This window comes from Lissotriton vulgaris, chromosome 2_2, assembly GCF_964263255.1.
Source record: "Lissotriton vulgaris chromosome 2_2, aLisVul1.2, whole genome shotgun sequence".
Taxonomy (NCBI): domain Eukaryota; kingdom Metazoa; phylum Chordata; class Amphibia; order Caudata; family Salamandridae; genus Lissotriton; species Lissotriton vulgaris.
The window spans coordinates 2,615,090-2,637,547 of NC_141688.1; the positions used below are offsets into that span (position 1 = coordinate 2,615,090).

General features: G+C 49.5%; 1 protein-coding gene across 1 annotated transcript in view; it reads right to left on the bottom strand.

The window, feature by feature from the left end:
• The window catches only part of LOC147728924 (stimulated by retinoic acid gene 6 protein-like), a 538,794-nt gene that overhangs the window by 200,579 nt on the left and 315,757 nt on the right, over positions 1-22,458 (bottom strand). Inside the window, exon 9 of the mRNA XM_086959168.1 lies at positions 15,148-15,262. Within this exon, the coding sequence (XP_086815294.1) occupies positions 15,148-15,262 (115 nt within the window). The remainder of the gene's footprint in view (positions 1-15,147; positions 15,263-22,458) is intronic.

Sequence of the window (22,458 nt, forward strand, 5' to 3'; positions counted from 1 at the left end):
CCGTTTGACCTGAAGACACGTCCTGTGGTGCCCTGGTCCGACCATCACATATACCTGCACCAGGAGACGGCGTGGGGTGCAGTAGAAGGGAGAGGCGGCGCGAACGAGCCTCCCCCACCTCCCCAGGTGGAGGTTTCTCAGCTACACCCCAACGCTTCACTCGACCAGCTGACTTGCGCCCGCTCTTGCGACACAGTGCCTCGCTCGGCCAGCTGAATTGCGCCTGCTCTTGCTATTACAACGTCTCACCCGCCATCCAACGGAATTGCACCCAATCTTGCGGTACAGCGACAGGCGGCTGCTACGGAGCTCACGAAATGGCGGTCGACTCCACAGACTTGGGCCTGGCCTGCAAAGATGGCTATGGGCAACCGTGGAAATCGGACGCTTGACTGCTAGGGCATGGGCCCCATTCCCAAAAGAGTCCCCTCAGCCTTGAAGATTCTACAACAGTCACCGGGACCCCCGACTCCCGTAAACTTCCGGTGGGGAGCGACTGCCATGATTGCTCGCGGAATGGCCACAACGTAGCCACGAGATGGTGGTGCTCTCATACTGACGCCAGCTTCAGTCTGAAACATCCAGAAACACTGTAGACTACCAATTCGATCAGTTCCGGTGGAGCCCCAACGTGACCCGGTAGAGAAGAACTTGCCCTCCCCTCTTTGATTGATGGTTCTTGTTGCCTGTCCCTTCTCTTGTCATTTAAAAGAACTTTTTGGACTGCTGAAAGGGGTTGTGTTCCGACCGCTGGTTGGTGGAGACATTTTGACTATATTCTGGACCTGCGTTGTCGCGTAATGCGTCATATGACGCGCCGCATTAGCGCACCCGGAAGTGGTCCGGTGCGCGAGGCGCAGCTTCCCGGAAACGATCCAGAGTGCAGCGCGTAACGTAAGCATAACAGGTCATGTGACTTGTTAATAAAACTTTTCATTGGTTCATTTTACTTTTGTTATTCTAATGATGAAAGGCTTGGTCATATGACCTAAAAATAACTTTTAATTGCTTTCGAATATTTTTTTTTCCCAAATGATGAAAGCCCCACCTTTTCTCACTCTGACTTGTAAAGCAAAGGACCCAGATGCATTTACAGTTTATCACTAACAATGTTCCAGGCTAATTTATTTTCCCGGGAAATTTGCAACTGTCCTGCAAGTAAAATATTCCTATTTCGAGAAAAAGGGCGTTTCTTCGTCCCATGAGGGAGCCGCTGAACAAAAGAGGCTCGGCCTGCTGTCTTAGTCGCTGATAGGCATGAATATCGGATTCTTATCGATCACTTTATGTTGCAGGAGTGGAAAACACAACAGCCCTTGACCATTTATCCTTACTGCGTTCCTGCGTATTATACCTTTTAACCGTCACGTAATTGGACTGCTTTATTTCACTTGCCTTTTACTGATTCAAAAACAGTGGCTATTATTCAAAACTTTACCAATGTAGGAACTACTACCATGTTTTGTTTTAAAAACCTTTATTGTGAAAATGTCAGTATACAATACAGGCCTATAACCACGTGGGCCGGCCACGGAGCAAACTGGAATCGTATATGATGAGGGGACATTTACACTGTAGAAGAAACGTAACGGGCGACCCATTAGGTTGCAAGAACTAAGGTGTCTAACATTTGCGGAATCGGTGGACGTACATTTTATAATTAAAGTACGACAGGACCAGTTACAATAAAATTATCTAGATATACATTTGCGGGCAAGTACCATGGGTGACGTTAATTCGAACTTTCAATAATACAGTAATCAATAACTCATCAGAACTGAATATCAATAGGGATGTCCAAATGTTCAATCAATTCTCGTCCCCACCCGCCATGTGTTTCAAAACTTCATACGTATCTCGTGATATCAAGGTCGGGCAACCAGTACACAACAAGGAGTTACGAGTCCCATTTATACCGGCGCCATTTTGGGCGAGGCCGGGCAGGTCCAGGATATAGTCAAAATGTCTCCACCAACCAGCGGTCGGACCAGAACCCCTTTCGGCAGTCCAAAAACGTTCCGTTAAAGGACAACAGAAGAAATAGGCAACAAGAACAATCAGTCAAAAGAGGGGACGCTTTCGTGAATCGGGCCCATGCCCTGGCAGGCAAGCGTCCGAGTTCCAAGGTGTCCCAGGGCCGTTTTAGTGGACCAGGCCCAATTCCAAAGAGCTGGCCACCATTATGAGAGTCATGTTGCAGCCGGCTATCGCTGCACCACAAGAGTAGCCGCAATTCAGCTAGATGGCGGGTGAGTCACTGTACCGCAAGAGCGGGCGGAACTCAGCTGGAAGGCGAGTGAAACGCTAAGAGGCGCCCCACTGCAGATGAGATGCCTCCACCTGGGGAGGAGGGAGAGGCCCGTTTGCGCTGCCTCCCCCCCCCCCGGGCACCCCACGCCGTCTTTCGGTGCAGCATTGTAGGATGGCCACACCAGTGAAACTTGCTGGACACCACCTCGGTGCCATCCAGATCTCGGCGCGTTCGAGTCACTGTACTGCAAGAGCGGGCGAAACTCAGCTGGATGGCGGGCGAGACGCTGTACCGCAAGAGCGAGAGGAACTCAGCTGTATGGAGGGTGAGGCACTGTGCCGCAAGAGCGGGCAAAACTCAGCTGGAAGGCGAGTGAAACGCTAAGAGGCGCCCCACTGCAGATGAGGTGCCTTCACCTGGGGAGGCGGGAGAGGTCCGTTTACGCCGCCTCTCCCCCCCCCCCGGGCACCCCACGCCGTCTTTCGGCGCAGCATTGTAGGATGGCCACATCAGTGAAACTTGCTGGACACCACCTCGGTGCCATCCGGATCTCGGCACGTTGTGCTGCCTTCGGCCTACTGTAGCAGCAAGTGCGGGCGCAACTCTGCTGGACGGCGAGTGAAACGGTAAGGGGCGCCGCACTGCACATCAGGTGCCTCCACCTGGGGAGGCGAGAGAGGCCAGTTCGCACCGCCTCCCCCCCGGGCACCCCACGTCGTCTTTCGGCACAGCATTGTAGGATGGCCACACCAGTGCGGCAACTTGCTGGACACCACCTTGGTGCCATCCGGATCTCGGCGCGTTGTGCTGCCTTCAGCCTATTCGCACATCGGTCTGCTACTGACGCTGCCTCACAGGCCAACGGATTTTGTAGGCTTTTTATAGCCCAAAGCCGCATAACAGGTCATGTGACTTCTTTATAAAACTTTTCATTGGTTCATTTTACTTTTGGTTTCCTAATGATGAAATGCTTGATCATATGACCTAAAAATAACACTTTTCATTGGATTAAAAAAAATGTTTTCCCAAACGATGAAAGCCCCACTTTTTTTTTTCTCACTCGGCTATCCAAAAAGGTTCCGTTAGATGACAACAGAGGGGACAGGCAACAAGAACCATCAATCAAAAGAGGGGAGGGCAAGTTCTTCCCTACCGGGTCACATTGAGGCTCCACCGGAAGTCATCGAATTGATAGTCTACAGTGTTTCTGGATGTTTCAGACTGAAGCTAGCGTCAGCATGAGAGCACCACCATCTCGTAGCTCCGTCGTGGCCATTCCGCAAGCAATCATGGCAGCCGCTCCCCACCGGAAGCCTGCGGGAGTCTGGGGCCCCCATGACTTTTGTAGAATCTTCAAGGCTGAGGGGACGCTTTCGAGAATGGGGCCCAAGCCCTAGCAGGCAAGCGTCCGAGTTCCAAGGTGTCCCAGGGCCATTTTAGTGGACCAGGCCCAAATCCGAAGAGCCGGCCGCCATATTAAGAGTCCTGTGGCAGCCGCCTATCGCTGCACCGCAAGAGTGGGCGCAATTCAACTAGATGGTGGGCGAGACGCTGTAGCCGCAAGAGCGGGCAATAAACAACTGAATGGCGGATGAGGCACAGTGCAGCAAAAGCGGGCGGAAAACCGCTGAATGGCAATTAAAACGCTAAAGGGGCGCCCCATTGCAGCAGAGGAGCCTCCACCTGGATAGGCCCGTTCACGCCGCCTCCCCCCCCACCCCCCAGGGCGGACCACGCCGTTTTTCGGCGCAGCATTGTAGGATGCCAAGACCAGTGCGGCAAGTAAAGGACATCACCTGGGTGCCGTCCAGATGTCAGCGTGTTGTGCTTCCTTCGGACTATTCGCACAACAGACCGCTACTGACGAGACACAGTGCAGCAAAAGCGGGCGGAAAACCGCTGAATGGAAAATGAAACGCTAAAGGGGCGCCCCATTGCAGCAGAGGAGCATCCACCTGGGAAGGCCCGTTCACGCCCCCCCCCCCCCGGGGCGCCCCACGCCGTTTCTCGGCGCAGCATTGTAGGATGCCAAGACCAGTGCGGCAAGTAAAGGACATCACCTGGGTGCCGTCCAGATGTCAGCGGGTTGTGCTGCCTTCGGACTATTCGCACAACAGACCGCTACTGTCGCAACCTCACAGAAGACCATTGTTGCTTTGTTTTAAATGTTTTTTTTTTAACGTGTTTACTGTTTTTTGTGCGTTGTATATATTTATAAGTTATTAAAGTGTTATAATCCTGCTACTTTGTTGGAGTGCTATATATTTTTAATGTGACACATAATTGTGAAGCCTTTGATGTACAAAAAGGCATCCCTGGAATCTTCCGCTTCAGGCTCGGTCCCACACACCCTCACAGTGAGAATCCCCTCCCCAATCACAATACAGGATCGTTATCAGATAGTAGGAACGTATGTGGTGTGACGGATCTCATGGGGTGGGGGCCTTGATCTACTGTAACTCCTTTGAAGAGGGGTGATTCTTTACAGTTAAGGCCATAAACTACATCCGCAGGGCTAGGTGATAGCCTGGGACCGGCCTGGACAATCAGACACAAAGGAAGAGGAGTGTCAGAGGGTGCGGTAGTGAATAGGGTGAAAGGGAGGTGTCGGGCGGGCACAGGGTGTGATTCTCAGGGAAGAGCAGCGCAGATGGAGGGAGGTTTATGGCCCATGCATAAGAGAGAGAGCGGGGGTGACCAGTGCGTAGGGGAGATGCTTGCGAGGGTGGGGAGCCATGCTGAAGATCGGCGGGGTGCAGAGAGTGAAATAGAAACATTAGGAACAACCCTTCATGAGAAATACGAAAATAGTGAGATGAACTGAGCTCCACACCATGAGGGCTAGCTCGGCTCCTTCACCCACCCCGCCCAAAATAACGACAAACCCTATGCAAATATTAAAAATATGTACAACACACCAGCAAAGTAACAGGGTAAAACATTTTATTAAATAACTATTTACATAACTATTTTATACTTTTTGTTGCCCGATCCGGCTAGCTCAATCGATCGAGCATGAAACTCATGCACTCTGATAGCAAGCGTTGTTGCTGATGCTATGCAGAACAAAACTGGTTTTCAGTTTGTACATTCTTCTAGTTTTTTTCATCCAAGGTTGGTTGAGTTTGTAGAACGATGGCTTCAGATTTAAAAACATACGGTGTGGTGGCGCGGACTGGGAGGGGGCGCTTGGCTCCTGCCCCCTCCCCAAGTAAGATTTTCATACGTGAAAGTACGTTCATGATTTTGGACTCTGAGTTGCTTCGATGTCACTGCCATTCTCAAATGGCATAAGTTCTGGATGTTGGGTGCCATAGTTCAGAGTTCTGAGCAGCGCTTGTAACACTGTCTGAAGCTTATTTGCACGTACTGCAGCTTCACTATTCTCAAAGTAAGTGGGGGCCGTTTGTAGACCTGACTGCATTTGAAAACAATGTGAAATTGTACCTCCCTAAACCGCTTGACGGAGGCCCCCGAGGGGCGATGTGATGGCACGGACTCGGAGAAGACGCTTGGCTCCGACCCCCTCCCCAAGTCTTATAGCACTGGTGTAGCCTGAGATCGCCCCCGACATAGGCGGCCGGCTCCCGGGGTTCGGCGGAACTTTTTGCCTTTTGATGACTCTTTAATTCTGGACCTTGTCCCACAATCCGTTTGACCTGAAGACACGCTGTAGTGGGGCGCCCCTTTACTGTTTTAGTTGCCATTCCGCCCGCTTTTGCTACACTGTGCCTCTTCCGCCATTCAGCTGTTTACCGCCCGCTCTTGCGACTACAGCGTCTCGCTCACCATGTAGTTGAGTTGCTCCCGCTCTTGCGATGCAACGATAGGCGGCTGCCACAGGACTCTCAAAATGGCGGCCGGCTCTTCAGATTTGGGCGTGGTCCACTAAAATGGCCCTGGGACACCTTGGAACTCGGACGCTTCCCTGATAGGGCTTGGGTCCCATTCTCGAAAGCGTCCCCTCAGCCGTGAAGATTCTACAAAAGTCTTGGGGGCCCCCGACTCCCGCAGGCTTCTGGTAGGGAGCGGCTGCCATGATTGCTCGTGGAATGGCCACGACGGAGCTACGAGATGGTGGTGCTCTCATGCTGACGCCAGCTTCAGTCTGAAACATCCAGAAACACTGTAGACTACCAATTCGATCAGTTCCGGTAGCGCCCCAACATGACCCGGTAGAGAAGAACTTGCCCTCCCCTCTTTGACTGATGGTTCTTGTTGCCTGTCCCCTCTATTGTCATTTAACAGAACTTTTTGGACTGCTGAAAGGGGTTGTGTTCCGAACGCTGGTTGGTGGAGACATTTTGACTATATTCTTGACCTACGTTGTCGCGTAATGCGTTATATGACACGCGGCGTTAGCGCACCCGGAAGTGATCCGGGGTGCGGCGCGCAGCGCGTAACGTAAGCATAACAGGTCATGTGACTTGTTAATAAAACTTTTCATTGGTTCATTTAACTTTTGTTATTTTAATGATGAAAAGCTTGGTCATATGACCTAAAAATTACGCTTTTTATTGGTTTCTTTCATTATTTTTTTTTAAACATATATATTATAATGTTCCAGGCTAATGTACTTTCCCGGAAAATTTACAACTGTCCTGCAAGTAAAATATATTCCTTTTTCGAGAAAAAGGGCGTTTCTTCGTCCCATGACGGAGGCGTTGAGTAAAAGAGGCTCGGCCTGCTGTCTTAGTCGCCGATACGCCTGATTATCAGATTCTTATCGATCACTTTATGTTGCAGGAGTGGAAAACACAACAACTGCCCTTGACCATTTATCTTTACTGCGTTCCTACGTATTATACCTTTTATCCGTCATGTAATTGGACTGCTTTATTTCACTTGCCTTTTACTGATTCGAAAACAGTGACTAAAAGTAAAAACTTTACCAATGTAAATACTACTACCATGTTTTGTTTTAAAAACCTTTGTCAAAATGTCAGTATACAAATACGGGCCTATAACCACGTGGGCCGGCCACGGAGCAAACTGAAATCGTATATGATGAGGAGACATTTACACTGTAGAGGAACGTAACGAGCGGGCCATTAGGTTGCAAGAACTAAGGTGTCTAACAGTTGCGGAATCGGTGGACGTACATTTTGTAATTAAAATACGACAGGGCCACTTACAAAAAAATTATCTAGATATACATTTGCGGGCAAGTACCATGGGTGACGTTAATTCGAACTTTCAATAGTACAGTAATCAATAACACATCAGAACTTAATATCAATAGGGATGTCGAAATATTCAATCAATTCTCGTCCCCACCCGCCATGAGTATCAAAACTGCATTCATATCTCGTGATATCAAGGTTGTTCAACCAGTACACAACAAGGAGTTACGAGTCCCATTTATACCGGCGCCATTTTGGGCGAGGCCGGGCAGGTGCAAGATATAGTCAAAATGTCTCCACCAACCATCGGCCAGACCAGAACCCCTTTCGGCCCTTTATGCTACAAGATGGTGTCTTCCATTCAGAAAATATTGTTGGCAGCATTTTGAAAGGAAAGATAAACAGCCGTTCTCCTAGTGAGTCTCACATTGTTACATTTAGGAAGAATGTTGAAGAGTAGTATGTTGAAAATCTGAAGCCATTGTTCTACAAACTCTCAATCAGCCTTGGATGGAAAAAAAAATCCTGAAGAATGTACAAACTGAAAACCAATTTTTGTCTGTATAGCATCAACAGCAACGCTTGAGTCAGCTTTGTGTGAAGCCGCCATTTTGATTCAATCAATAACGTCCCCCTGCACACATTCAGGGACCTGGTCGTGTCTTCAGGTCAAACGGATTATGGGACAAGATGCAGAAAAGAAAAGGAGAAAAGTTCCGCCGGACCTCGGGAGCCGGCCGCCTATGTCATGGGCGATCTTTGGCCACACCAGGGCAATAATGAAGCTGCAGCAGGTGCAAATAAGCTTCAGACAGTCTTACAAACACTGCTCAGAACTCTCAACTATGGCACTCAACATCCAGGACTTGCCATCCGGATCTTGGCGCCTTGTGCTGGTTCCGACCTATTCACACATCGGTCCACTACTGACATCACCCCATAAGCCAACGGGGCACCCCACGCCGACTTTCGGCGCAGCATTGTAGGATGGCCACACCAGTGCGGCAACTTGCTGGACACCACCTCGGTGCCATCCGGGTCTCGGCGCGTTCGAGTCACTGTACCGCAAGAGTGACCGGAACTCAGCTGGACACGCCGTCTTTCGGCGCAGCATTGTAGGATGGCCACACCAGTGCGGCAATTTGCTGGACACCACCTCGGTGCCATCTGGATCTCGGCGCGTTCGAGTCACTGTACTGCAAGAGTGACCGCAACTTAGCTGGACACGCCGTCTTTCGGCGCAGCATTGTAGGATGGCCACACCAGTGCGGCAACTTGCTGGACACCACCTCGGTGCCATCCGGATCTCGGCGCGTTGTGCTGCCTTCGGCCTACTGTAGCCGCAAGTGCGGACGCAACTCAGTTGGACGGCGAGTGAAACGCTAAGGGGCGCCCCACTGCAGCCGAGGAGCCTCCATCTTGGGGGAGACGCACAGCCCCCACTGACTGACGCGACCTTACAGGCCAACGGGGCGCCCCACGCCGACTTTCGGCGCAGCATTGTAGGATAGCCACACCAGTGCAGCAACTTGCTGGACACTAACTCGGTGCCATCCGGATCTCGGCGCGTTGTGCTGCCTTCGGCCTATTCGCACATCGGTCCGCTACTGACGCCGCCTCACGTGCCAACGGATTTTCTACTCTTTTTGTAGCCCTATGCCGCATAACAGGTCATGTGACTTGTTTATAAAACTTTTCATTGGTTCATTTTACTTTTGGTTTCCTAATGATGGAAGGCTTGGTCATATGACCTAAAAATAACACTTTTCATGGGTTTAGAACATTTTTTTTTTCCCAAACGATGAAAGCCCCACCTTGTTTCTGGATGATTCAGACTGAAGCTGGCGTCAGCATGAGAGCACCACCATCTTGTGGCTCCGTCGTGGTCATTCCGCGAGCAATCATGGCAGCCGCTCCCCACCGGAAGCCTGCAGGAGTCGAGGGCCCCCAAGACTTTTGTAGAATCTTCACGGCTGAGGGGACGCTTTCGAGAATGGAGCCCAAGCCCTAGCAGGCAAGCGTCCGAGTTCCAAGGTGTCCCAGCGCCATTTTAGTGGACCAGGCCCAAATCCGAAGAGCCGTCCGCCATTTTAAGAGTCCTGTGGCAGCCGCCTATCGCTGCACTGCAAGAGTGGGCGCAACTCAACTACATGGTGAGCGAGATGCTGTAGCCGCAAGAGCGGGCGCAACTCAGCTTTATGGCCGCCACCTGGGGATGCCCGTTCACGCCGCCTCCCCCACGCCCCCCCCCCCCGGGGCGCCCCACGCCATTTTTCGGAGCAGCATTGTAGGATACCAAAACCAGTGCAGCAGTTTACTGGACATCACCTGGGTGCCATCCACATCTCAGCGCGTTCTGCTGCCTTGGGACTATTCGCACAACAGGCCGCTACTGACGAGGCCTCCCCCCGCACCACCCGGGACGTCCCACGCTGTTTTTCTGAGCTGCATTGTAGGAAACCAAAAACCAGTGCGGCACCCAGGTGACATCACCTGGGTGCCGTCCAGAACTCAGCACGTTGTGCTGCCTTGGGACTATTCGCACAAAAGACAGCTACTGACCATTGTTGCTTCTTTTTGCCAAAAAATGTTTAAATGTATTTACAGTTTTTGTTGCGTTCGATATATTTAAAAGTTAATAAAGTTTTATAATCCTACTTTGTTGGAGTGCTATATATTTTTAAAAAATCGGGTGAATGGGGCCTTGAATCGGGTTATTGTCATGTGTGGGCTTTGCAAGTGTACTGCTACAGGATCGGACATTTCAAACTCAAATGCACGTTCTTTTTCTTACCTTTCCGAAGCATGGAGCGCAATAGCAGGCAGAGAAAGGGTGATGCAAGTGTTGAACACTGCCTGGCCTGGCAAGTTGCTGGCAGTGCCCCCCCCCGCCCGCTCCTGAAAGAGGGCACACACACACTGCCGCCCCGAGTACTTCACAGATCTTTAAAAGACCATGCGCTTGTTAATGAGGCTTAAATGGTTTATCACCCCTTCTAGAGCCCCTGCATCGGCCCTCTGACGTTTCCTGGAAGAATTAGCACGTAACACAATACCAAGCCCTGTCAGCTGAAACCCCCGAGGAATCGTGGGGCATATTATCAAGGGGGTTTATCTCCGCTTTTTTGGCTTTAAAAGCCAAGAAAGCGGAGATAAAATTATCTCCCTATTACCAAGCTGTCGCTAACACCAGTTAGTGACAGCTAAAAGGAGATAGCGACCATCTTGGGCCCCGCTTTGCATGTCAGTGATATTTATCACTAATGACATGCAAAGTGGGCGTGCCAAGATGTTAGCGACTGGAAACAGTCCCTAACATCGCTATCTCCTATTACCAACTTTTGGAGATATTCGCGCTAAGCGCGAATATCTCCAAAAGCTAACACCTGCCCTGAGCAGTTCTTAGCCATGTTATCCAATGGGAGGTGGATAACATGGCTAAGAGCATTAGCTCGGTAATGCATGAATATCGCTGACTGTTCAGCGATATTCATGCATTGCGGCCGTTTTTTATCGCATTTGCGATAAACCTTGCTAATAGCAAGGTTTATCTGCGATAAAAATCGCCGATGTGCGGCGATAATTTTTGTCTCTAAACAAGTTAGAGACAAAAATTATCGCTAGTTGTTGGTAATATGCCCCCGGGTTTTTGCTTGCAGGAATCGGGAGGCGGGAGACTAGCACTGAAATCAGTAGTCTCACGCCTGAATCGGGAGGGTTGGCATGTCTGGATTCTCTACAGCTGGGGCCATAAACTACATCCGCAGGGCTAGGTGATAGCCTGGGACCGGCCTGGACAATCGGACACAGAGGAAGAGGAGTGTCAGAGGGTGCGGTAGTGAATAGGGTGAAAGGGATGTGTCGGGCGGGCACAGGGTGTGATTCTCAGGGAAGAGCAGCGCAGATGGGGGGAAGTTTATGGCCCATGCATGAGAGAGAGAGCGGGGGTGACCAGTGCGTGGGGGAGATGCTTGCGAGGGTGGGGAGCCGTGCTGAGAATCGACGGCGTGCAGAGAGTGGGTCTGGTCAAGGCATCTAAAATGGCTGCCGTGCACGACAAAATTGTGGCATTGGAAAAAAGGCAAGATGGCGCAGACAATGTTTATCAATAAGGATTCATTTATAACAAAATATTTTATCGCACTGACAAATTGGCGGTCAACACTTCCTGATTTCCATCGAATCGAACGTTAACAGACGTCACGCAGCAAAAAAAAAAAAAAAAGCTCACGCACAGCCGCTGGAAGACATGTATCAACATATATGAGCCTCCTCAGCCACCCTCAGAAAACATAAGGGATCAGGATACGTCTCCCGCACCCCCTTATACCTAGTAATTTAATTAAAACGAAACACAAAATGGCGAATTCCCGTTTCGCTACCAGTTTGCGGCCCAATTCGCGGCCCGGGAAGCGCTTCTACCGTGAAAAATCAATTTTTTTTATTTTCCCCACGGGACCCTTTAATAACCCCAACATCATTCCTAGGGGGTCAAGAGGGGTCTACCTTGCCCCCTTTCATTAAATTCCCCCTTCGTTTTTCACCTCTTCTTCTCTCTCGATCCTACCGAGAGATAAGATGGCGGCCGCTCCGGACTTTTTAGAATGTTGACAGACACCGGAAAGCCAATCAGCTTCGCATCGCAAAGTTCCGTTTCGCGAAAAGTAAGCGGACCGGAGCGCAGCCCGGAGCGCTGTTACAGATATATATCTTGTTTTGAACGTTAATTTCTCAAAATCCACTGGAGCACATATATTGAGACCTAGCAAAGGCACATCGGGCTAACAGTCCCTACAATTTTGCCAAGTTTCGTGCAAATCCATTCAGCCGTTCGAGCTAAAAGTGAGGCCAAACGCCCTATGGAAATTAACATGGGAAAAACGCGTTTTGGGACCCCCCTTTTTTCTCGGCTACCCCTTTACGAAACCCCCCCAAATTTTCAGGGGCTGCTCAGAAACAGAATGTGCCATTTTCCTGAAAATTTCAGCCAATTCCGTCCACAAACGCCAAAGTTATTAGACATAGAATTTTCAAAAGTTCCATAGAGAAATAATCCTAACTATATATACCTACTGGCGATAGCCAGTAGGTAATATGCAAATATATATGTGTATATATATATATATATATATATATATATATATATATATATATATATGTATATATATATATATATATATATATATATATATATATTATGTATATATAATTTTACTTTTTTCATTTTTAAGGCATCATTTTGCAATTCAAAATTCAAAATAAACTATGCACTTGCTTTCCATGGCCAGATCTATTGTCTTTGTCAAAGCTTATTAAATTATCGGGTGTCTCTAGTCACAGAGCCCTGCAATGCGGGAGCAGTATTTTTTTACCCCCACGAAAAAAGGAAAAACATGCAGCTTCCCATCAGGCAGGAAAGATGTTCGCTGTTGTATCTTTAGATGTAAGTGGCAGATATTTAGGGACATACGTACAAGGCCCTACCCCATCACAATAGCACTTTCAGTGACATAGTGGTGGCGATAGGGCCGTGACTTATTTTCAAGGCAGCGTTAGGCCACTTAATGTAGCTTAAAGCTGCCTTGTAAATAAGGCCTCCTTTCACGCTATGGTTAGCGTGAAAGGGGTGGGCAATGGGTGTTGCATTGGACGTTCCACTGCAACACCCATTGTTTTTTACTCTGCCCTCTATTTACAAGGGCAGCGTAAATAGGAGGCAACGCCAAAATTAAGCCCATGAAAAACATGGTCTTAAGTTGGCGAAACGGGGAGATATGTTTTACTTTCCCCTTGTTTTTGCTTTTTCCGTGTGTGCTGCCTTGTGCAGCGCTGGGGGGAACGCAAGGCGGCACCATATCCTTGAGTAAATATGGTGGAGCCTCGCATTTCTGAAGTTGTGGAGTGAGACATTAAGCTATGATGGCTAACACTTCGCATATCATATGACTGAAATATGATTATTGAATGATTGAACTGCCAAACTTAACGAATATTATGGAGAAAGACTTCTCGAAATAAATTCTAATAATTACCGCATAACAACCACTTCTGGAAAATTGTTAATTGCAACCACGCACCACGGTGCCTATTAGAGTGCCTAGGATTTGTCCTTACCCCCTGTAAGGCTTGTTTCTTCACCATAACACTTCACTACGCAACTTCAGTTCTGAATGTCCCCCAAAGGTCCTTGGGCATCCATGGCGCAGGAGCCTGCTCCATATTTACCAGGCAGCACTAAGCCACTTTTTTTTACTAAATGCTGCCTTGTAAATATTGTCCCTTTTACCGTAGTTTTATGCGTTAAAGGGGCATGCAATGGGTTTAGCTGGGGGCATTTCCAGCAACATCCATGGCATTTTGACACTGCCCCAGATTTACGAAAATCATAAATCTGAGGCAGCGCCAAAAACATAAACCTCCGAGGAGGAGGCGTAAGGGAGGCACAACGAGGAGGTATATATTTATTTCTCCTCGTTTTTCCTTTTTCTGTGTGTGCTGTATCCTGCAGCACACACAAAAAAAGGAAAAAGCCTCATGTGATTGATTTTGTGCGGCAAGATTTATCTACCTGCACAAAAACAATCATCCCCTCAACGCAGGCACCCTTGAACCCTGGTGCACAGGTGCCTGCGTTGGTGCACAGCAGCCCATTGTGCGCCGGCGCAGTGGAAAAGGACAGGAATGCGCCGCATCTTGTAGATACAGCGCATTCATGCCCTTTTCTTTTGCCGTAGGGCAGCGCAACAGCGCGGCGTGCGGCGCAGCCCTACGGTAAAACATCATCAATGAAGCCCCTTGTGTTTGTGTGTGTGTTGTATCGGATCTGTTCGATTTGCAATGTGAGTTGTTCTTTTCCTTTCTTCCCTGTCCTGGGTGGTGTGTGCGGTATTTTATATCTGGATTTTACCCCAGTTCTTGTAGTTCGGGCTAAGGTTGGAAACCGTGTTCAGCACCGAATCGAGAACTTGAAACGTTTTGAGACACTTCTTTAATAGTGACGTCATCCCAATTCAGACACACAAATTAGTACATTCTTCACAAAGCGACCTCTACATGTAGGAGAGTTAGAACGTCACTCATTGCTTAGAAGGTCAGGGCTTTGTTTACACTGGTCTTTTCTCTACAGGCGGTTCCTTTCACGTTTTGAGAACTGTGATGAGGAAAAGGACGGGCAAAAACTATTAATGAACTTTAAGAGGTTTGTTTAATTCTGCAGCAGGAGGGCATTTGAGAGGCTGGTTGAATATACAGATTAAAATTGCCAGGAGCTGCTCCTCTAGCCAGAAAGTACATGCTTTGCCTATGATCCTGGAGGTTGCTGTTCTAGGTGGCATTCAACACAAATATGTTCAAAGGCTGAGGTACTGAGGAGAGGGGAATAACAGCCTGTCAGAGTGGCGCCAGCCTTTAATGCCTGTGAAAAAGGCACGGGGCACATGAAGCAATCTTCTCTGCCATTTCGCCTTTGCAATTGAGAGAGTCTGCATTTCAATTCTTGTGTGATAAAATTGGCAACATCAGCTTTTGATTTCAACTTGAGACATGAATGAGAGCGGGTAAGAGGCAATCTGAGACGACATGAGTGAGAATCAACATGAAACAACATGACTGAACATCATTATGCGATAACATGAAAAGGGATCATGAGTTAAAGTCGATATGAGTCAACATCAAACAGCATTATTGATCCTTACCTGCAGCGATGCCATCTTTGTTTCACACAGCCTTCAGCAAGGTACAGATGTATAAGGGATAACTGGCTCGTTTACTCACATTGTACAGGCAGATCAGGCACAGTATCCCCGTCACAACCATCCTCAAGGGGAATTTGAAGGTGGGGTCCCAGTTGTAAATCCTTCTAGCGAAGCAGGATTTCCCACTGTTTCCACTAAAAATGTACAGTCGTGTGAGAGCATATGGGACCATAGTACAAGCCGTAGGCATTATTGACAATGAGGATGAAGACAAAGCACTTAGAAGCATAGGAAAACAGCACAACGGAGTTAGTTGCTTACACATCTGATCTCCAATTGATTGGTTCCTGAAATCCCTAAGGTGGGTATGATTCAGGAAGGCGAACGTTTAAGGTGTTTTCTGAAGACTTTCAACAAAATGTTTACCCTTTGTCTGTTTTTGTCCTTAAGGTGTCATTATTTGGGAACCGGACACCATTTATCAGCTTTTCAGGTTTTTTTAAACTTTATTTATCAATTTTGTCAAGTACATATCCAAAAGAAGAAAGGACACATTTAAGAATAGGAATAATTTCAAGACAAATGAAATGCATAGAGCTCAAGAACTCCGCCCCCCTCCCATCCCACCACCAACGCCATCCCAGGAGGCCAAACGTAGTGGGAGCGGACCTCGATCCCCACCTCTGTGCCACCACTCTCTTGGCAAACAAAGTGGAGATCGCAACAATGCATCTATTAGCTGGCTTTAAGCATTTCAGATAACCAAGCAGGCACATCTAAGGCATACAGTCCACACGTTCCAACACCACCTCCGACAGAATACGAGTCACATCAGTCCAGAAGGCAAGCACAGGTTCACACAGCCATGCAACATGGTAAAAATCAGCATTCACTGCTCCGCAGCGCGCACAGCTCGCAGTCTCTCTCAAGCCATACCTGTGGAGCCTCAATGGCGAGTAATATACCTGATGCAAGTATTTAAAGTGGATTATTCTGAGGTTGCAGTTGGCCATAAATCGGCCCGTAAGCTGACAACAGGCCGTCCAGACCTCCATCGTGATTGGAGTACCCATCGCGGCCTGCCAGCGCTGGCATGATGGGTGATTTATGAACTCACGTTCCCGCTGGGAAGCATTAAAAAGCCTAGTGATAAGCCCTTTATGACTCCCCCAAAAGCACCGCTTGCAGTGCCCGCAGAGTCGCAGGCTCCACAGGAAAGTCTGGATACACATCCCGAATGGCCTGACGGATCTGAACATACGTGAAGCTGAACATAAAACCATGCTCCACTCCATTTTGAGCTTCGCCAATGGTTTGGAAGTGGCCCCCCTTGTACAGATCCCCCACTCAGACCATGCCCGCCTTCGCAAGCTTCCTCAAAGCAGAGGGCTCTCGTGCCGCCGACACTCCCGGGTGGGAGGCGATGGGCAGAAGAGGAGCATACAAATATAATAGCTGCGCCCTAGTGACTAGCACCCGCCAAGCCCTGGATGTGCACAACGGAGGATTGATCTCTGTCCTGAGTCCACCTGAGCCTCCCGAAAGCACCATCACCTGCACCGGAACGGGAAGGACAGCATCAGCCTCAATGGAGAAAATTACAAAAAACAAACATCTGGCTTAAAGCGTTGTGGGAAGTGCCAGTAATGGGCAAAATGTGCCTGTGCACAGATGTAATAAAGACGAAAGTCAGGAGCCTCAAAGCCCCCCCTCTCAAAGGCCTGCGCCAGTAGATCCCATCGGGGTTGTTTCCCTCCCCAAACAAAGGACAGCAGCGCCGTCTGCAGTGTGCGGAATAGTACTATATTCAGTTTAATGGGTATGTTGATAAAAAAGTACTACATCTTAGGTAGGAATACCATTTTTACCACTGCGATTCTATCAGCTAACGATAATGGGAGACACGACCATCTCTCTGCCTGCTCCATGATGCGAGTGATAGAACGTCCAAAGTTCTCTGCTATCACTACCTCTGGATCCCTGTGGAACCACACTCCCAGGTATTTCACCGGCTCAGAGGTCCAAACCAATGGGAAGTCAAGGTTAAATTTGCTCGTGTTTACAGTTAACGGGAAGACTACAGACTTGGACCAGTTGATGCCTAGTCCCGAGAATCTTTTGAATTGGACATACTCCCTCAGCAGTGGTGATAAGTACGTAGCAGGCTCCCAGACATAAAGCAGCATATTGTCCGCATAAAGCGAAACAATTAGCGGGCGCTGTCGGAACCGTAACGCAGCGTCAGAATGATTCTGAGGAAGTTTACACGCCAGAGACTCTAGTACCAGAGAAAAATGCATAGGCGACAGGGGACAACCCTGCCTCGTGCCTCTCTCGATAGGGAATAAAGACGAGACCCTGCCAATAACCCGCACCCTAGCGACAGGTCCATTATAAAGAACTCTAAGCCACTGCACAAAGAAGGGAGGAGACCCCATCCTGCTCAGAACCGTGAACATGTATTACCAGTGTACACAATCAAATGCTTTTGCTGCGTCAAGCAGCACAGCAACCGCCTGGAAATCTGTTTCGAAATAGTGCAGCGTGGAAAATAATGTGCGCAGATTATGCGTGGTGGAGCGCTCCATAACGAAGCCAGACTGATCGGGTAACACTAATAAGGGAATTAAAGGCTGGAGTCTAGTGGCTATCATTTTGGCCAATATCTTCATGTCAATATTAATGATTTATAGTGGTCTATAAGATCCACACTGATTAGGGGGCTTTTCAGGCTTCAGCAGAGTAACTCACAAGGCCTCACGGGGCGAAGGCGGCAAAATTCCATCATCATAGGCCTCAGCATAGACCTCCAGTAACTGCGGACCCAAGACTGATGCGTATGTCTTGTCAAATTCACTTGGCAGACCATCAGGCCCGGCGGCCTTGCATGTCGGCAAGGCCATTATAGCCTCCTTCACATCCTCCTCATCAAAGGGCTGCACCAAATACTCACGATGAGCATTGGACAACCACCCTAGTGCCACATCATCCAGGTATTCATGTGTCTCCCTAGACATAGGGGACTCCCTAGCAGCATAAAGAACTGCAGTACAATGTCACAAAGCGCCTCCGTCGAATGGCAAGGTGTACCAGTGTCATCAAGGAGCTCGTGAATGGGCTCCTGACTATGGGGCTCCGCCAATTTGTGGGCTAGAGAATGACTAGGTCGCCCACCTTCCCTATAATACCGAGCCACCCGATGTCTTGAGGAGTGCCGTAACTCCTGTTCTACAGTTTCATTAGGCTCTGCGACCAGTACCCCAATCCGTGCAAGTTTATCTGCAGTAGAGTCGGCATCATAAGCACGCCCCAGAAGGGAGATGTCAGCCGCTAACTTCCGTATCCGACGGCGGATGGCACGTAGGACACCAGACTGCACCCCTATGCAGGCCCCCGGATGGTGACCTTAAAGGCCTCCCAAAGGACCCCCGCACTGTTGACAGAACCCTCATTTTCTTTAAAATAATTCTCAATTGCCTCCGCTAAAGTTTGTTTAAATACCGGGTCTTTAAGCTCCGATGATTGAAGCCTCCAGGCAAATTGTGGCACTTGATAATTTGGAAGCATAATCTCCAGGACCACGGGGGACTGATAAGAGAGAGATCGGGCCGCATGGGATACATTCTTGACCCAATGGCACGCCTCTCCTGATAGCAACCAGAAATCAATACGGGACCACGAACAATGTACCGAAGACACAAAAGTACTCTTGCACGCCTCCGAATGGCGCAATCGCAAAATGTCGTGCACATCCCCCTTATCTATAAGCCCCCACAATACATCTGACGCTCTCTTTCGCCTAGCTTCGCCAGCCCCATATCTGTCTTTGACGGCATCTAGATATAATTGAAAGCCTCTCCCCAGATGATTTCAGCAGGGGGAAACAATAGTATCCTACGCCACCCATCCGAAAAAATGCAGGATCATCCACATTCGGCCCATAGATATTCCCTAACAGCACACTTTTTTGCACCCAGCCTGCCATGCACAATCACAAGTCGACCATTGCCATCTATCTCCGTTCTAATTTCCGCAAAAGGGACCTTCTTCACTAAGGTCAGCACTCCCCTCGCATATGAGAAATATGAGGAAGACGCTCTCACGCCAGCCCAATGACCCCCAATGCGTGTTGCAGAAGTAGCAGTTAGATGAGTTTCCTGAAGGAAAGCCACACTCACGCCCAAACAGTCTAGACTTGCAAATACCTTCCTGATTTTCCGTGTAGTAAACTTGAGACCACTACCCATTACCCGGCTTCAATAAATTTAGACCTTGAGTGGCGAATTCAAAGCAGATAAGCAGTTGACTGCAGTCAATGCGACATATCACTCCTTGGCTCCTAGGAAATAACAAAAAACATCCCCCAAAGCCCAGACCCTTCCCCTCCAACCCCCACCCACTTCAGCACCCCAACTATGCCAAAGCCATCCCAGCCCCCATCCCAGCCCATCCCCCCCCCAACAATATAATACAATATACGGGGTCCTCTCATGTGTGGGGGCAAAGATGCGCAATCCTCCCACAGTGCAGGAGTCGAATGAGCAATCGATAATAACACATCTCAGCCCAAGTTGACAGTCAATAAAGATTCAAAAGAGTAAGAGTGGGTCACTTAAACCATGTAAAGCCACTGGCCCTAAGTACAGCTAGGCCAGCTCATATAATGAACCAAAAGGTGTGAGGACCACTTTAACCCAGGAAGCCGGGGCAGTCTAACCCCCTCATCCCAGTCCAGGGCCACAGAGAAGATGACCTCCCCCAAGATTATGCAGAATTAATGGCCCTCATAAGCAATGCAGCTTTAGAGCATACAGCAAACAATAATTACAGCATGAAAACACATAAGGATCTCATCATGAACAATGAAGACACAAAGATCAACTGCAATGGAGCCATAGGTGTCCTCAGTGCACTACTACGCCTCCTCATCCTGTGCCTCAGTAGAGTCCCGCTTCCTGTGTTTCAGTTTTTTGGCATGTTCCATCGCGGTCTTCTGGGAGGAGAAAATCTTATTATCAGCTGCAGCGCCAATGCGGAGTTGGCGGGATATAACATGGCGTACGAGACCCCTTCCTCCCGCAGGAATTGCTTCACTGCGCCAAACTCCCTTCTCGCAGCTTGAACGGCCACAGTGAAATCCAGGAAGAAGGCTAAAGTATTTCCCTGATGCACCACAGTCTCCTTCTCCCTTGGCCAGGCGCAGGATTGTGTCCTGGTCCCTGTAATTTAAGACCCTAGCAATTACAGGCGGGGAAGAGCCCCCGGGATAGGTCTGGCCGCAGGGACCGGTGGGCCCGCTCCACAACAAACATGTTCGATAGATGTTCAGCGCCAAATATGTCTATGAGAAGGCATTCAATATAGGTCTCCATCCTGCCCACTTTCGTTGACTCGGGCAGCCCCGTGATGCGTATTTTATTGCGCCGGGACTGCGCCTCTAAGTCCTCGTTCTTTGCTTGGATGAGGGAGAGGACTTTTTCCATGTCAGGGTCTTTTCGGAGACCGTGGAGAGGCCCTCCTCCACAGCCGAGACTCTCTATTCCACCTCCCTAATTCGTATGCTCTGTTTCTCTAGATGGGACGACATGAGGTCAAGCATGTGATTAACAGCATCCATGGCCCATCCGATAGATTGTAAGGTTCGCTGCATGGCCATTAAAGTAGACTCCAATGTGGGAGGCCCGCCTGATTTAGCGTCCGCCTCCGAGTCCGACGCAGCCTTCTGCGGAGTCTTGGGGTCCCTTTGTGACTCAAAAGTGAGTTGAGTTTGATTTTTGTCAGTTCGCCCCATGGCCGAAGACCGCACTGCAAGAACTAGTGTGGGTAACAGTGATGCAGCAGAAAAAAACAGCACTCAGGAACCACACAGGGCAGCGTTCCACACCACAAGACAGGCAAAGTTCACACAGCACCCCGCAGAGACCCAGAAGGTGTGCAGAAGTGGCGCAAGTTCACACCAGGGCACAGGCAGGACAAGCCCCCAAAAGCAAGATGCACAGTGTACTAGGAGCTCCTGCTAACCCCCCAGCACACAGGATCTCGCGTGCACACAGCACCTGATGCACAGTAGGCCGCAGTCCACCACAGCCCAGGAGAAGACACAAGAGCCGCAGAAATGTCCCTACATATGCAGCAGGAGCCCTCAACAGTCCAGGCACAGCAGGCTCAGGGCAGAAGTGGTATGTAAAGTAATCGCGTCACACAGCACACGAGGGCCCCCCTACTTGTAGCCCTCCAAGATAGATGTTGCCCAAGTTCAGATCCTCCCGGGAAGGGTGGGTGCACACCAAATCAGATCGCCAGGCCAAGGAGTTATTATAAAATGGGTCCGACCTAGGCACCCGACATCCACCATCCCTGACTCAGCAGGCCTCCTCCTAACTGCTGACTGCAGCGCTCCTGCCTTCCAGCTCCATATGTAAGACGCCCGCAGCAAGTCACCCAGATCCGCGGGCCACACGAAGAGCAGGCCGCTCCACCACAAGCGACAGAAGCCCCGCACCAGGTGCAGCAAGCCGAGCCCGGCCCAACCCCGGCCCAGCCAGCCTCGGCAGTTCGAGCCGCAGGCTGAGCCGACCCCACTCACCGCCCCGGCGCCGACGGGCACCGGCACCAGTAATCCGGATGATCCGCCACTAACACGGGCTCCCAGCTTCTCCAGCAAGCCTCTGCAGCAATGCCGCCACGAACGCCACAGGTCACAGCAGCGCCAGGCAGAATGCAGTCAGGCAACTCTCCGGCAGTATCTTCACGGAGAGTGATCAGCAGCTGCCTCCAAATAGCAGCGTCTCGCCTCAGATAAGGGGATGGCAGGGCAGTTGATTACACAGTTGTCCGTCACGATACGGGGGCAGCCATGTTAGGCACGACCATGAGGCAGGAAAGGCGCCACACAATTCAGCCACAACCAGGACTCGGCAAACTGCGAAAAACGTCCCCAGCAGGTCACCAAATGCCCACACCAGGTTCCAACAATCAGCAGGGGCTTCAGATGCAGCAGATAATGGGCGGATGATAGCTCGGTTTAGCAGAGCCTCCCAGCAGTGGGGCCATCTTGCTGTGCGCCCTCTAGCGCCCCCCAGCTTTCCAGGTTTGAAGTTACATAAATGTTAAATATCAGCGCTTTTTCGCATCTCATTCCCAGCGTATCAAATTGACTTACATTCATTTACACAATTTTCCCCTTTCCAAATTGTAGGTTTACTCTGCAACAACCCATGCTTTGCCAAATCACTCTGTTGTACAATCATTTTGCATTTTTTCCCGTCACATCAGCACTGTCTAAGCAGGTGCACCCACAGTATTCACAAGCAGGAAATCACAGCATACCTTGTATTTGGTGGAATTAGAGTTAGAAATTTAGGAGAACCCATGCAGGTCGTATTTCCTT